Source organism: Neofelis nebulosa, chromosome 6, assembly GCF_028018385.1.
Source record: "Neofelis nebulosa isolate mNeoNeb1 chromosome 6, mNeoNeb1.pri, whole genome shotgun sequence".
Classification (NCBI taxonomy): Eukaryota; Metazoa; Chordata; class Mammalia; order Carnivora; family Felidae; genus Neofelis; species Neofelis nebulosa.
The window spans coordinates 5,357,043-5,374,143 of NC_080787.1; the positions used below are offsets into that span (position 1 = coordinate 5,357,043).

The 17,101-nt window shown below is 45.0% G+C and overlaps 1 protein-coding gene and 1 non-coding gene across 2 annotated transcripts; both read left to right on the forward strand.

Annotated features, from left to right (window-relative positions):
- Positions 1–830: 830 nt before the first annotated feature.
- On the forward strand, positions 831–904 carry TRNAT-UGU (transfer RNA threonine (anticodon UGU)). Its single transcript has one exon. It is a non-coding gene; the product is annotated as a tRNA-Thr (tRNA).
- A 10,926-nt stretch (positions 905–11,830) lies between these two features.
- Positions 11,831–17,039, forward strand: LOC131513602 (zinc finger and SCAN domain-containing protein 31-like). The gene is made up of 3 exons (XM_058732723.1): positions 11,831–11,912; positions 12,418–12,894; positions 14,938–17,039. The coding sequence occupies exons 2-3, from the start codon at positions 12,505–12,507 to the stop codon at positions 15,001–15,003; spliced, it is 456 nt and encodes a 151-aa protein (XP_058588706.1). The 5' UTR covers positions 11,831–11,912; positions 12,418–12,504; the 3' UTR covers positions 15,004–17,039.
- The last annotated feature ends 62 nt before the right edge of the window (positions 17,040–17,101 follow it).

Genomic DNA, 17,101 nt, shown 5'->3' on the forward strand with positions numbered 1-17,101 from the left:
CGGCTGGGTGCGACTTGGGGGGCGGGGGGGTGGGTCACCGCGAGGGATGCGACTTCGAGGGGGAGTCGGGGAGCGGGTCACGGGTTGGTGCGACCTCGGGGGTTGGGGCGGATCACCGCGGGGGATGAGACCTCGGGGGGTGGTGCTAGAGGGGAGAAAGCGTCCCCGTAGCCAGCTGAAGACGCCCCTCCCTCTCAGGCGGCCTGGGCTGCGCGGGGTGGGCGGAGCAGGAACCATAAAGCCCCAGGAGGGCCGACCCGGACCCAGGAACCAGCTGGGGCGCCGGGGGCCTCTCCGCCTCCCCTTCGCCTCCAGCGGGGCACCTGCGCGGGTCCCGGCAGCGCCCTCCGCGCGGGCGTCGTGGATTGGAGACGCTGCATGCCTCGCTTGGCCGAGGTCCACACCCCGGCATCCCGCTCCCAGCTCCTGACCCTCCCTGCAAGTGACTGCTTGCGCAGTGCAGGTGCCGGGTGCCCGGGCGGCGCTCCGAGAGTCCTGCGTGAAGCTCCTTTGTTAGAGACCCCAACTTCGCACATTCGAAGGTGGAGTCCACGTTACAGAAGAGGCGCAGCCCCCGCAAGGTGTGATTTTGGAAGACGTCATCCCGCTTGGGGGTTACGGGGGATGGCGTCGACTTACTGAGGGCTAGCCTCGGCCTGATAGAGGTGCTGTGGGTTATCCTTGGACCGAACGAAGCGCTGGGAGGCCTAACAGGGCAGAGGCGCGGAGCGTGTCCGCTTCCCACCGGGTCCTGCACCTGCACCTGCTGGGGCGGGAACGTTTAGTCTGAGAGCGAGGACAGACCTAGCACCGACCCCGCTGCGTGCGCAGGCCCCATGGCTTAGTTGGTTAAAGCGCCTGTCTTGTAAACAGGAGATCCTGGGTTCGAGTCCCAGTGGGGCCTCGGCTTTTCTCTTATTGATCCATTAACCCCTTCTGCTCCTTGTTCTGCACTGTATTCAGTGTTTCTATAAATTCTGACACAATCATTCATAAAGCACTTGTGACTGTGAAATTCTCACTCTCAAGGGAAAGTGATGTTCCTTTATGATCAAAGTGATAACAACTGTAAGAGAGGGAATCAATAGAAATGGACCTCCGGTGACTCTCAGAGCCGAGAAACACAGAAATCGGCAACTCCCTACTTTGCTGAAGCTCCTCCGTGTCCTCGCTTTTTTGGGGGGAGGGAAGTGGCGAGGGAGGGGGGGGAGACAATATAAATGTTCCCAACTCTTAAAACCTTTTTCCGAACTCCCACAGAATTTATTAGTGATTCTAGAAAACCCAGCATGGTATGTTTTACATGTGATTTTCCAAATACTACTAAATTATAAAATAGTAATTTATATTTTCTTATGTGTCTTCAGTCTTCAAGGGAGGCTTTTAGTCCCCAAGAAACTAAATAAATTGGCCCCACGGGAAACTGAACTTCAGTTCTGCAGTTTAAAACGCAGAACGATCCTACAACGCAGTGATTGCCAAGCTGGGTATGCACTGGAGTCACCTAGGGAACTTGTTAAAACAGTTTCTTGGGACTCATCCCCAGAGGTTTTAATTTGGTGAAGGACCCAGCTGTGTGTACTTTTAGCAATTACCTTTGCAAAACTCCAGCTTAAAATATTACAGACAGAGCTGAACCCAGAGGGAGGTGGGTGTATGCCCTTCGCATTTTTGTGCTGGTTCACGAACATCCACTTACCCTCCTATCATCAAGTTCGAATTGTGGGACGTCTACAATATTCCAGGTGTTTCCAGACCCACCCTCTCTTAACCCACCAATCCTGTCGAACACGTGTAATAAATAGATCTTTGTCAATATGAAAACAGCCTCGATAATGTTCACAGACACATAGTTAAGGACAAAGTTCAATGTCAAACCCAAGCCTGTCTGATTCTAGAACCCATGCTTTTCTCATGATACATGTCTTCTATTTTATTAGAGTCAATAATGAAGTCTTTGGTCACAGAGCTGAACAAAGTTAAGTGACTTGGACTGATCTCAAACCTAGTCCAATGGGTTTGGGAGCAGGAGATAACTCTGGTTTTTGTTTGTTTGTTTGAGAAAATTCTTGCCCAGTGAATGACTGCTCAACTCATGTTTGAATCATGGAAGAGGAAAATGTAAAACAAAACCTCAGGAAATGATGTAAGAAGTTCTCCGTGAGGAATGAACAGACCCTGTGAACAAACCAGGCCTGTCTCCTAGGATCTATCTTCTTTTGCCCTGGACAAGCTCTCCTCATCCCCTGCTTCTTTTGATTTAAACATAGTGTATTAGTCAGCTGGGGCTGCTGTAACAAAATATCACAGACTGGGTGGTTTAAACAACAGAAGTTTATCTTCTCATAGTTCTGGAGGCTAAAAGTCCAAGACCAAGGTGCCATCAGAGTGGTTTTCTGGTGAGGCCTCTCCTCCACCTTGTAGACATCAGCCTTCCTGCTGAATCCTCACATGGCTTTTCAAGGGGAGAGAGAGACAGCAAGACACTGTGATAGATCTGCTGGCTCTTTCCCTTCTTATCAGGACACCAGTCTTTTTTTTTTTTTTTTTTTATTTAAATTTTTTTTTCAACGTTTTTAATTTATTTTTGGGACAGAGAGACAGAGCATGAACGGGGGAGGGGCAGAGAGAGAGGGAGACACAGAATCGGAAACAGGCTCCAGGCTCTGAGCCATCAGCCCAGAGCCTGACGCGGGGCTCGAACTCACGGACCGCGAGATCGTGACCTGGCTGAAGTCGGACGCTTAACCGACTGCGCCACCCAGGCGCCCCATGGACACCAGTCTTTTTAAGTAAGGGCGCCACCCTTATGACCTCAGTTAATCTTAATTAATTCCTTAAAGACCCTTTCCCCAAATACAGGCACATTAGGGGTTAGGGCTTCAACATATGAGTTATGAGTTGGAAGGGTGGGGGTGGGGGGGGGCACAATTCAGCCCATAACAAGCAGGAGAGGGAGAATTGTGTGGCTGAGCTCTGAGGAACAACTTCGTCATGACAGCATCTAAGAGGTGCTAAAGTGCTACCTGCTGAAAAGGGAGCTTTGTGGATGTGAAGAAAGTGTTGAGAAAAAAGTGTTGTCATATAGTCAGCAAGGATTTGGCCTTTAAAACACTTTTTAAATGACTTTTTCTGTTCTGCCTGGTCCTGAGGAGTGACCTGGTCTGGCATATTCTCCCATATCATAATGGAGATAGCTGGAAATTTTCCCAGCCTTTGTAGGAAATAAAAGGACTTAATTTGATTAACACCATCCTGAAGCCAGCTGAGAAAGACATGAGCCTTGTCTCCAAGGAACCTCCAATATGGTTGAAAAGACCAAATAAACACATATCCTAAACACTACAGACATAAGAAAACCAATGCTTACTCATGACATTTGCAAAGAATTCACTTGGTGTCTGAATTCTGGAAATGTGTGAGCCTTGGGTACATTGGACAAATTACACCTTTTTAAGCTTCAAGTTCCTCAGCTATAAAATTAGGACATTAGGGGGCGCCTGGGTGGCTCGGTCGGTTAAGCGTCCGACTTCGGCTCAGGTCACGATCTCACGGTCCGTGAGTTCAAGCCCCGCGTCCGGCTCTGTGCTGACAGCTCAGAGCCTGGAGCCTGTTTCAGATTCTGTGTCTCCCTCTCTCTCTGACCCTCCCCCGTTCATGCTCTGTCTCTCTCTCTCTCAAAAATAAATAAACGTTAAAAAAAATTTGTTTAAAAAAATTAGGACATTACGGGCGCCTGGGTGGCTCAGTTGGTTAAGTGTCCACCTTTGGCTCAGGTCATGATCTCGTGGTTTGTGAGTTCAAGCCCTGCATTGGGCTCTGGGCTGACAGCTCAGAGCCTGAAGCCTGCTTCGGATTCTGTGTCTCCGTCTCTCTCTCTCTCTCTCTCTCTCTCTCTCTCTCTCTCTGTCCCTCCCCTGCTTGCACTCTGTCTCTCTCTCTCTCTCTCTCTCTCTCTCTCAAAAGAAAATAAACATTAAAAAAAATAAAATAAAATGAGAACATTCATAGTGCCCATCTCAAGGAGTTGTTAGGAGCATTGTATGAGAACATTCGTGTAAAGTGTCTAGGATATATTAAGCTACTATCATCATCATCATCATTAATGCAATATATGCTTTCTGCAAATTGTTGGGGTAAATCCTACTCACCCTTGCTATTACAATGGGACTAATGAGTGGAGGCAGTGACGCCCTCTATAATCATAACCCAAACTGTAAATAAAAGATGGATGCTGTTTCCCCAGGGAGATTCACTTGCCAGGGATGTGCCCCACCCCGCCCCCAGGGACCACTGGCATAATGGGTGAGAACTGGCTTTATATGCCTTTGAACCAGACTTGGAACCCAGGCCTCAGGAAACACATTCACCCTACCTGCTGCATCAAGACCCTTAGTGGCTCTTACTGAAGCCGAATTGTACTTGCTTCCCTCTCCCAGGACTTTTGGGATCCAACCCTTTTGCAATCTTTCTCCTGACTAAAAGCTTCTATAGCTAAAGACACCTGCTTAATACAAGTTCAAATGAGAAGAGGTATGTTCTGATGATGTCTCTTTCTAGTCACACCAGCCAAGAGGGAAATGGGTATTGTTCAGTTTTATTTTGTTTTGAGACAGAAAGTGAAGGTTCCAAACTGTGAACAAGATCAAGCATGGTGAGGCGACCCCACGAGCTAAATGAATTCTCATTCTGTCAGACCAATGGCGAGCGTGTATCCACTTCAGTCCAGAATTATGTGCAAAAGATCCCATTGTCTAGGAGACAGGAGGAAAGAGAGCAGGTGTCACTAAAAATCAGTTCTCTAAAGTCCAATACTCTGAAGATAAATGTGAAGATCAAACGTTGTGAACAGTGACCAATAAGCCAAAGTATTGAGGATTTTTGGTGGGGGAGGGGATGCTGTGGGATCTTGTTTTATTCTTTTCCTCTGCCATTTCATATGCAGATGTAGGAACTTCCTGGCAAATGTAGTTTATTATGTTCTCTGTTTTGTGTTTTTAATTTATTTTTGAGAGAGAGAGAGAGAGAGAGCATGAGTAAGGGGGGCAGAGAGAGAGGGAGACAGAATCTGAAGCAGGCTCCAGGCTCTGAGCTGTCAGCCCAGCGCCCAACATGGGGCTTGAACCAATGAACAGCGAGATCATGACCTGAGACAAAGTTGCCCACTTAACCGACTGAGCCACCCTGGGTGCCCCTGTCCTCTGTTTTCGGAGACATGTTCCCTTACCACTGCCTCTGCCCTGATATCTGTCCTTGGTGGTGAGATAGCAGCAACAAAGCGTCCTAACCGTAGATTCAGGTGGTTGTGTGACACTTCATGAATGGGAAGTTGGTCAAGTTGACACAGAAGTGACTTGAGAAGCAGAATTCATCCTCTGGACCCTGAGGACCCTTTGTTACAGGCCAAGCTTTAAATTTACCTTTTTTTAGGATGCCTTTTTTGGTTAAATCACATACTCCTATCAATCCTCACATACAAGCCCCTTCCTGTTCATTGCATTTCCATTCTCTCAGCACCTCGGACTAACACTTCAGATTTCTCTCCACTGCTTCCTCTGTCTTGCACACATACCTGGCTCCTGATCATTTCCTAGCTGACACTCTCAGCCTCTCTCCCTGGACTCCTGCAGCAAATTTCCAACCGACCCCCCAGTTTCCAGTCTCCTCCCCTCAATCCCTCATTCTGCAGCCCTAGTAAATGTTCGGAGTGCCGCTCCCGTCATTTCACAGCCCTTCTGAAAAAAGTCCTGATTTGCTCAGACCCCTTAACCTCACATTCAAGATTTTCCGTATCCTGGACTCAAGTTATTTCTACAACCTGGTTTTCCACTGCACCAGTCTATGCATCCTAGGCTGCATCATCAGTGCGTGCTTCCAGTTTTCAAAAAAATGCGTCTCTCTCTAATGCCCTTTGCCATCACTTAGAGATCTCAAGATCCCCTTCCATCCCTTTTCATTTAATTTTCATTTATGTTCAAAGTTAAGAAATAAGAGAATACTATGAGCTCGCATCGAAAAGCCTTCCTCATCGCTCCTCACTCTTGATTCCTGTTCGCCTGAGGTAACACATTTTTAATAATTTTGGTGTTTTCTTCTATTCACCCATATTTCCTAATAACCAGCTTTCATTCTATTTGGATTTTTTCACTTTAAACATGATTTGTTTACTATGAAAAATGAGAGGGGCGCCTGGGTGGCTCAGTCGGTTAAGCGGCTGACTTCAGCCAGGTCACGATCTCGCGGTCCGTGAGTTCGAGCCCCGCGTCGGGCTCTGGGCTGATGGCTCAGAGCCTGGAGCCTGCTTCCGATTCTGTGTCTCCCTCTCTCTCTGCCCCTCCCCCGTTCATGCTCTGTCTCTCTCTGTCTCAAAACTAAATAAAACGTTAAAAAAAAAAAAGAGAGAAACTTTAACCCTTACATAACAAAGAGAGAGTGAAAGGAAGAGCAAATGAGAGAAGACAGAGAGAGAGCGCTCTATGCCTCACCCTCCGAGTATTCACACATCACACTGTTTAGTTACAGCAGCATTGAGGGTTTACGCTTTCGTGACTGTGTAAACGTTAGTAACGATGGAATCATGTAATGAACCACAGCTGCTTAAAACTCTCCTCTCAGTTCTATCGCAGATGGTACAAAATTCCTCTTTTTTATTTTTATTTTTTTCATTTTTGGAGCTATGCTGTTCGACCCTTGCTGTACTCTAGCACGTTCCCAAGACGCCCCATTGCTGTTGTTATGGGATTGCCCCTCATCCCGGGTTCCCTGTCTCCTGGGGTCGTCCTATTGTTTTGTTCTCGCCCCTATTTTGAAGGTGCATAGCTTCCGATAACTCCCTAAGAAATGGTGCCTGGGAAATGGCATTTGGGGTTTTGTTCATGCCTTCAAATGTCTTCTTCTAACTTCATACTTGATTGCTTGGTTGTGAATAGAATTCTAGGTTAGAAGTCATTTCCTTGAGAATTTTAAAATCATCGCCCTTCCCTTCTCACTTCCATGGTTGCTGTTAGAAAGTTCAGTACCATTTTTTATTTTATTGTACTTCATATGCATATTTTCCCCTCTGGAAGTCTTTGGGATCCTGTCATCCTGATTTATCTGGATGCCACCTATATCCTCATTCCAATTCTTGGAGTCCCGCTCTTTCCTCCTCAGTGCCCCGACTTACGAGAGACCTGCAGAAAATTTCAACCCACTTTCTGGTACCATTTTCTGTTTCAGTCAAGGTCCCTGGTCGTAAACAAAGATAATGATTATGATAAGTTAAGCAGAAAGGAGATATTGGAAGAGTGGTAGTTTACAGCACAAAAGGAGAAGAACCAAACTTGATCAACAAGCAGAAATGAAGGGAAGCAAGACATAGCCAAGATCCCACTCCAGAAAGACGATGAAGGATATATCCTTTAATGCTGTCACATGGGACATCAGTCAGGGAGGCACCTGCTCTGACAGTCCGTTTCCTCCTCCCCATTCTTTTGCATCATTTTACCAAGATTCAAATCCTGTGTAGAAGAGTCTGACTGACCACATGTAGATCACACGTACCCTTTAGCTCAAGGTTGCTGGGAGAAGAATACACTGCCCACCTCCCAATGGCTTCTTTAATCATACAGAAGAGCCACAACCACTGATGTCCACTAACCTATCACACGGTGCTTTGATTTAGGAAAGAGATAGATACATAGATACATATAGATACATATAGATAGAGATAGAGATAGATAGCTATAGATATAGATAATATAGATATAGATAGATTTGAAAGCACTTTCTCTACTGAAAGGGCTTTTCAAATGTTACTTTATAATGTTAACTATAATTATGATATTCATTAATGTTAGGATTTATATTGAGCATGTCCCCCACCTGTCTCGCATAAAAGTATATTTTTTCTCATGTCTTCAAAGCTTCTGCTAACTTGGGGTTTTAAAATCAACCTTAGGGGCGCCTGGGTGGCGCAGTCGGTTGGGCGTCCGACTTCAGCCAGGTCACGATCTCGCGGTCCGTGAGTTCGAGCCCCGCGTCGGGCTCTGGGCTGACGGCTCGGAGCCTGGAGCCTGTTTCCGATTCTGTGTCTCCCTCTCTCTCTGCCCCTCCCCCGTTCATGCTCTGTCTCTCTCTGTCCCAAAAATAAATAAAATTAAAAAAAAAAAAAACGTTGAAAAAAAAAAAAGCCAAGTCAAGAAAACCTTCATGTGCTATATTTATCTACACCACTTTTTTTTTTTTTTTTTTTTTTGGGACAGAGAGAGACAGAGCATGAACGGGGGAGGGGCAGAGAGAGGGAGACACAGAATCGGAAACAGGCTCCAGGTTCCGAGCCATCAGCCCAGAGCCTGACGCGGGGCTCGAACTCACAGACCGCGAGATCGTGACCTGGCTGAAGTCGGACGCTTAACCGACTGCGCCACCCAGGCGCCCCTATCTACACCACTTTTAACACCAGTTATGTTGGTTTATTTCCAACACCAGCCAATTCTCTGACACCAATGGGGTGGCCTACAATTCGATTCAATTCTGATACTAACTACCCAGAGTTAGCATAGACTCCACAACTTAAGGGCTCAGTCCCACAAAAACAGCCTCCACCTTGGATGTCAAGCAGAAGTCCAGGCCACCTACACTTATGACCCACAAACTAAGTCAAGGATTTCTACAACCTCCTCAGGTTTGATAATTGGCCAGAACAGTATATAAAACTCAAGGAAACATTTTTCTTACTTTTACCAGTTTGTTACTAAAAAAAACAAAACAAAACAAAACCACCTAGGAAGTGCTGAATGCAAGAGGTGCATGTGGTGAGGCTTGGGAGGGACGGGGGTGGGTAGGGTGTCCATTCATTCTCAGAGCATGACACCTCCCAGCACCTCAATGTGTTTACCAACCTTGAAACTCTCTAAACCCCATTGTTTAGGGGGTTTTATGAAAGCTCCATTACACAAGCATGATTGATTAAATTATTGGTGAGTGATTCAATCTCCAGCCTCTTCCCCTCCCGGGAATCCAGGGAAGGGGCCAGAAATTCCAACCCTCCAATAGAGGTTGTTCCCTCTGGCAACCAGCCCCTTCATCCTGAGGCCATGAATCACGTTATTAGGATAAACTCAAGTATGACTGGAAGGGCTTGTTATGAATAATAAAAGATGCTCCTATCACCCCTATCACTCAGGAAAACACAAGTTCTGTATCAGGAACTGGGGGCAAAGACCAAATATATATTTCTTTTTCTCACACTTTGCTTATGAAAATAAGCACCTTCATAAAAAACACATTTACAACAGGTGTTGTTAATTGCAACAAATTAAATGTGAATCAAAAAGTTGGTATGGTAACTACTTAATTTGGGTCTATTCTTCATAGTATAAATTATAACAAATTATATTTGAATCAGAAAGTTAACATTTTAAAAAGCTTTTCATGAAAAATAGTATATTTTTCTGTCACATTTGTAGAAGGGAATTGAATTTATGACAATTGAATAAATGGAATGTAAGACCAAACAAGATGAATAGAAATGATAAAGATGTGTGTCACAAAATAAACATAAAAAGTAAAGTTGTGGTTTTGAAAGTGTAGCCAATAGTATATTTTTTCTATGCAAAATATAATAATTATATAATATATACATTACCCTGCAATCACTAAATAAGCAACAGCTAATAGATAAATATACAGATAGTTTATGTATGGGGAAACATAGGGCAATATACCATTATGTGACAAAACTTGGTCTTGCAAACAAATTTTTAAAAATGCAGGCAAGGTTGCAAACTGACGTGGGTTCCTGGCTCCTTCTGCTAATACAAGCTGGGAAATGTGATAGGTATATGAAAGAAGTTGAGGGGTCTTAGAAAATAACATTTTTTAAATGTGAGAAATAGTTGGAATATGTAAATTAGCTTAGTGCTGTTATCTGGAGGGCAACAGGACCCTAGAGAAAGAGCTTTGAGGGCCAAGACTAGAGGATAATCTTGGGAAAACCTTCTCGCTCCCATGTGACATGAGGGGATCCTTGTCCTCATTTTGGAAAAGCTAAGATGTCTGTTGTTCTTTGAAATATGAGGTGGTTACAGCCTTTTGGAAAGCAATCTAACAGGACCTGTTATTATTAGAAATATATATGTTCTTCTACCCAGCAATTTTACTAGAAATAAAATCATCTGTGAGGAGGGCATGCATAAGAATAAATGCTGCAGGGGCACCTGGGTGGCTCAGTTGGTTAAGAGCCAACTTCGGCTCAGGTCATGATCTCGTGGTTCATGAGTTTGAACCCGGAGTCAGGCTCTGTGCTGACAGCTCAGAGCCTGGAGCCCGCTTCGGATTCTGTGTCTTCCTCTCTCTGCTCCTTCCCCACTTGTGCTCTGTCTCTCTCTGTCTCTCAAAGTAAATAAACATTTAAAAAATTAAAAAAATAAATAAATATTGCAGACTTGTTCATTATAACAACAACAACAACAACAAAAGAAATATTTTTTAGGGGGATCCTGGGTGGCTCGCTCCGTTAGTTAAGTGTCCAAGCCTTGATATCAGCTGGGGTTGTGATCTCACAGTTGTGGGATCGAGCCCTGAGTTGAGCTCTGCATTGACCGTGGGAAGCCTGCTTGAGATTCTCTCTCTCCCTCTCTCTGCCCCTTTCCTGCGCACTTTATCTCTCTTTAGAAATAAAGAAACGTCAAAACAAAAAGAAATATATTTTAGTATGCTATTGATAGTAAATTAGCTATTAAAATAAATGCCTTAAGACCATTAAAAATAATGCTTAAAAATTATTCCAGATGACTTGGAAGGATCTATCTGGCTGTAGGGGCTCTTTACACATGATAACTGCCTGATATGTGTACTGTTATTCTTATTTTACAGATAAGGAAATGAGGTACACAGAGATTTAGTAACTGGATCCTGTAGGGACCAAGGGCAGGCTGTCCCAAAATGGGCCTCCTAGGAGTGAAGGCTATTTTGAGTTAAAAAGCAGTAGAAACCCAGCAGATTCTGGAAAAGCTCTTTACCGCCCCCACAATTACCTAAAAAGAATTTAGGTAGAAGAGCTGCTCCAGGAAGAGCGGTAACCATGGACAACCACACTATGGTATGAAGTAGGCATGGTGGACAGAGAGGAACCTGGCAAGGCTTCTTTGATCAGGGTCCTCCTCTATTTCCCATTGTTTCTGAGCGGTCGTGAAAACGTTTGTTTACCAGACACGTAACTCTTTTTCATCTGGTGAACTGCATTCCTTCCCTTGGAGTCTCAGACTCCGATCCCTTCTCTTTAGTTGAGAATGACATATGTGCCTCATTTTGCCAGTCTTTGGAATTTCATGTCTGTGTGGCTTCCCCTCACGTATACTATTAAATTTGATGTTCTCCCTTCAATCCGTCAATTTGATTCTTTTTGGGCTAGAAGGATCTTTAGGGCAACAGGTATTCTTGCTCCCCCACAATCCATAGCACAAAACTAACCGACCGGTTAAACACCACAGTGCCCGTCTGTAATTGCACATGAACATGTGTCTGCATATATGATCACACGAGCCGGGAGGAAAATGCGGAAAGGGACAAGGGGAAGTGTAGACTTCGGGATGGCAGAGGTGGAGAGAGGAAGAGGAAAACCGTTGGGGGGGGGGGGGGGCGGAGAGTGGAAGAAGAACAAAATCAGTATCTCCAGACTGACGGTCATTTCTGGACCAGCCAGCCAGGTGTTGACCCGGCAGAGCCCTTGTTCTGCCAATTCCCAGGCCACGCGAGACCACCTGGGACAAAACGCAGCGGTTTCCGGCCGGCGGGAGCCACAGAGACGAGAACTCCTAGAGCGGCACGGCGCACTTCCGTGTTATAGGCCGGCCGGAAGTGGGGTTTCTTGGCTTCCGGGTGAGTGAGCCCAAGCTCACCGACTTAGCTCCGGACCCGCCGCGCCGAGGGTAAGACCCCGCAGGCAGGAGACGGGTCTCCTGGTGACCCACGAGGGCCCGCCCCGGCGGCTCCCCTCCCCAGGGCTGTCCGGAGTGTCAGAGGGGAGCCCCACATCCGGCTCTGTGCTGTTTGCAAAGCAGGCCGAGCCTGCTTGGGATTCCCTCTTCCCTTTCCCTCCCCAACTTGTGTGTGCTCTCCCTCTTTCTCAAGAAAAATAAATAAACTTGAAAAAAAATTAATAAAATTGAAAAGGGTTTAATTGGAGTAGAGCGAGCACAGGAAAGACTGGTAGGAAAAGGATTATTCCCTTCATTTCGGAAATAGTCAGAAATTTCCATTAGAAAAAAAAAAATCCATTACCAAGAATGTCAACTCCTCCAATCATCTACATCAATCGTTGTTAGCCAAACTTCAAAAGTCTTTTCTGTCCTCTTTTTCTGTCCTCTGGGCAGCCTTTAACGTAGATTAAATTGTAGATTTTCCTTTTTAACTGGTGGCAATTTTTCATCTTAGCACTTTCCTACATTTTGTGAAGGGGAATCTCCTTGCAGCAGAGAGCCCTCTTCACGGACCCCTCCCCTCGCCCCCAGCTGAGAGAAAATGGCTACAGATCTTATCCAAGATGGACAACGGGAAGGACCTGAGATGGTAAAGGTGGAGGAAGATCACTTTTACGTACAAGAAACTGACTTGCAGCTGAACAGCCAGTCCAATCAGATCTTCCACCAGCGCTTCAGGCTCTTCCCTTCCCAGGAGACGCCTGGACCCCGCGAGGCGCTGCGCCGGCTCCGCGAGCTGTGCCGCCAGTGGCTGAGCCCAGAAACGCACAGCAAGGAGCAGATCCTGGAGCTGCTGGTGCTGGAGCAGTTCCTGACCATCCTGCCCGAGGAGCTCCAGGCCTGGGTGCGGGAGCACCACCCGGAGAGCGGGGAGGAGGTGGTGACCGTGCTGGAGGATCTGGAGCGGTTGCTGGACGAGCCCGGAGAGCAGGTGGGAAGAGAGGCATGTTCTGTGGTGACAAAGTGCAGCATTTACCGGTTAGGTCAGTAGGAGAGCTGTGAGGGCAGCCATGAGCTTCCGTCCCTGTCCTGCATCATTGTTTGTGTCTGTTCCTTTTCCTGCCTCATCTCTCCTTCTAAGCCTGTTGAGTCCTTTCTCCCTGTCCTGGTTCCATAGGAAGTACTTCCCAAGGTTTTACATCTAGTTCTCAGGGCACTTTCTTCCCAAGCCCCGTGGTCCCTAATTGTCCCCAGGGCACATTCCAAGCAGATGGACAGGAAGTGCTCTGGGAGGAAGTGACATCCCTGGGAGCGGGCTGCCAGTCACCATGTGATCAGCTCCAGCACGTGGAGACCCCGTCCAGCATGACCTTGGAGCCCCATTCCCTAGAGAGAGGTGAGGAGAAAGAGGAGGATCTGTCTGGAAAGGTGGATCAGGGTAGCTGGGCTCCTGCTTGGCCAATCACAGCCATTCTTTACAGTTTAATCAGGAGTAGTATCCAAGAAGACTGATGGCCGTGCATGATTTCACCCAAAATCCTCCCTGGCTCATCTGCCTCTCTGTTTGCAAAGTATAACCGGTATTCTTGACCTTTTAAGCAAAAGATTTTTATTTACTTATTCACTGACTTACTTTAACATACCCATCTTTGCTTTTCATTAAAACGTGGAATTATCACATCATTCAGTGGCTTCTTATATTATCTCTCCATTATGATCTTTACAGAGGCCTCCTCAGTGTCTTGCCCTATCCTGTCTTTCTAAGAGTTTTCTCTACCCGTTAGGATAGAGCCACCTTTTAAACCTTTCACTTTGACTGCACTGCTCCTATCTTCTTCCACATTAAATTCCCTCCTGTTTTCATGCCCATACCTTTCCCTGCATGTTACTCCAGTCTTACTTTCAACCCTTTTTCCCTCCCACATTCTCTCCATGTCAGGAAGAACTTCATACACAGCATGTCAGATGTGCTTCCCACTAACAAAGTTTCCTGATCCCCTTTTTACATCCTGATCCCCTTCACAATCTCCAGAAAATAGGGATAAAGTGACCAGAACAGCCAAGAAATCAGACCTTTTCCGGTATTTCCTTTGAGTTGAGGTAGAATCTTCATCTTTTAAAATTTTTTTTTTTCAACGGTTTTTTTAATTTATTTTTGGGACAGAGAGAGACAGAGCATGAACGGGGAAGGGGCAGAGAGAGAGGGAGACACACAGAATTGGAAACAGGCTCCAAGCTCCGAGCCATCAGCCCAGAGCCTGACACGGGGCTCGAACTCACGGACCGCGAGATCGTGACCTGGCTGAAGTCGGACGCTTAACCGAATGAGCCACCCAGGCGCCCCTAGAATCTTCATCTTAATGAGTTTGGTGGGACATTTATCTCCCTGGGGCCAAATTTCAGTAAAACTGTTTTTCCATATCTTAGTTAATATAAGGGAATTATCAGTTTACACTGAATCTTCAAGAAGTGCCCTATTTGGGGGAAGATTAAGAGGAAGTTTCCTTTCCAAGCAATAGAATGAATACACTTTTGCCTGTCTGCTATAATTGAATTTGATTGCAGTTTAAAGTGCTCTTTATACACTTAGGCTTTTTTTCTTAAGTTTATTTATGTATTTTGAGAGAGAGAGAGCAAGCACAAGCTGGGGAGGAACAGACAGAAAATCCCAAGCAGTCTCTGTGCTGTTAGTGCAGAGCCTGACTCGGGGCTTGATCCCACAAACTACGAGATCATGAGTTGAAGTGAAGAGTCTGATGCTTAACCAACAGAGCCACCCAGGCACCTCCTATAAACTTAGACTTTTAACAAACATTTTAATAATATGTGCCCTTTGGTAAATTCTGTTCTCTGTCCTACCTTGGTAAGTACCACTTTCACCTTTCCTCTCTAGTACTTGCCTTCCTTAACTGAGCTGAGGACATATTTATTGATTGTTGGGGGAACATGACCACAAAAGAGAAAAATGGTCCCTTGGGGTGTAATAGACCATCAGCTGAAACAGGTGACATTTCCATTTTGTTTACTTTTATAGATGTTTAAAATTTTCCATAACAAAAAGTTTGGAAAGAAAGTGACATTGGAACGATCCATGTCCTAGTTTAGATAGTGAGACCAAGCCCAAGGCTGGGACATTGGCCGGGAGGCAGGAAGTGTCCAAAGGAATGGAATCAACAGAAGATGATACTCTGTGGAATCTGCAGAGGCAGGACCAGTTTCCAGGGGACCCATCTTGGAGACCTTCATGAATGCAAGGACAGGTCTGGCAGGCATCAAGGAAATTCAGAGGAAGGAGAGCCACACAGATGTGATCAGTGTGGGAAAAGCTTCATGTGCAGCATCAGTCTTCTTGGATGTCAGAGAATCCACGCGGGGAACAAGCCATTTCAATGTGAAGAGTGTGGGAGAGCCTTCAGTCAAAACAAAGCTTTTTAAGTGCCCCCTGATTCACATGGGTGAAAAACGATATTAGTGTGACCAGTGTGGGAAAAGTTTTAGTCAAGACTCAGTCCTTCTTAGATGTCAGAGAAATCACACTGGGGAGGAAGCTTATGAGGAGCGAACGTGGTAAAACCTTCAGTAACAGCACAGGACTCGCTCATTGGAGATGCCGTTCCTTAAACCAGCACACTGACTGTGGGAGGGTTTTCAGTGAGTTCAAACCTCCCCAAACATGAGCGAGTTCATATAGGAGAAAAACCCTAGGAATGTGATGAATGTGGGAAAGTCTTTAGTGGAAGTTCTGACCTGAACAGACATCACAGAATCCACACTGGAGAGAAACCTGATGAACGTGGGAAGGCCTTCCGTTTGATCATGTGGCAATTCTATTAATTTTTTTTTGAGGAACCTCCATACTGTTTTCCACAGTGGTGGTACCAATTTACATGCCCACTGGTAGCGTACAGGATTCCTCTTTCTCCACATCCTCATCAACACTTGTTATTTCTTGATTTCTTGTCTTTTTTATTTTAGCCATTCTGACAGGTGTGAAGTGATACTGTGGTTTTGATTCGCATTTTCCTGATGATTTGTGATGTTGAGCATCTTTTCACGTGTCTGTTAGCCATCTGAATGTCTTCCATGGAAAAGTGTCTATTCAGGTCCTGTGCCCATTTTTTAATCGGATTATTTGGGCCTTTTTGGTGCTGAGTTATAGAAATTCCTTATACATTTTGTATGTTAACCCTTTATTGGATATATCATTTGCAAATATCTTCTCCCATTCGGTAGATTGCCTTGTTATTTTGTTGATGCTTTCCTTTGCTGTGCAAAAGCTGTTTATTTTGGTGTAGTCTAAATAGTTTAATTTTGCTTTTGTTTCCCTTGCCAGAGGAGACATATCCAGAAAAATGATTCTCCGGTCAATGTCAAAGAAATTACTGCCTATGTTTTCTCCTAGGAGTTTTATGGTTTTAGGTCTCACATTTAGGTCTTTAATCTGTTAGTTTATTTTTGTGTATGGTGTAAGAAAGTGGTCCAGTTCCATTCTTTTGCATGTAGCTATTCAGTTTTCCAAGCACCATTCATTGAAGAGACTGTCTTTTACCCCATTGGATATTCTTAACTCCTTTGTCGAAGATTAATTGACCACATACGTGTGGGTTTATATGTGGGTTTTCCATTCTGTTCCATTGATCAGTGTGTCTGTTTTTGTGCCAGTACCACACTGTTCTGATTATGACAGCTTTATAGTATATCTTGAAATCTGGATTGTAATACCTCCAGCTTTGTTCTTTTTCAAGATTGCTTTGATTATTCAAGGTCTTGTGGTTCCATACAAATTTTAGTATTATTTGTTCTAGTTCTGTGAAAAATGTTTTTAGTATTTTGTTAGAGATTGCATTTAATCAGTAGATTGCATTGGGTAGTGTGCATGTTTTAACAATATTGGTTCTTGCAGTTAATGAGCATGGAATATCTTTGTTTCTGTTATCTCCAACTTTTTCTATTATTCATAATATACTATGAATCCATTTTTAACAAGGATTTAATCATTGGGGTTATGATTGCATAAGAAATACCTAATGACCTGTCATATTAACAAAATTTGAATGTTTAAGAACATACAGTCTGGGAGGCTATGTGAAAACAGGCACTCTCAGAGTGCAAAGTAATACAGCCCTTACAAAGACACCTCCCTTTCTCTCTCCTCACTTCTCATTTCTGTTTCTTCATTGATCATTGATCATTGCAGC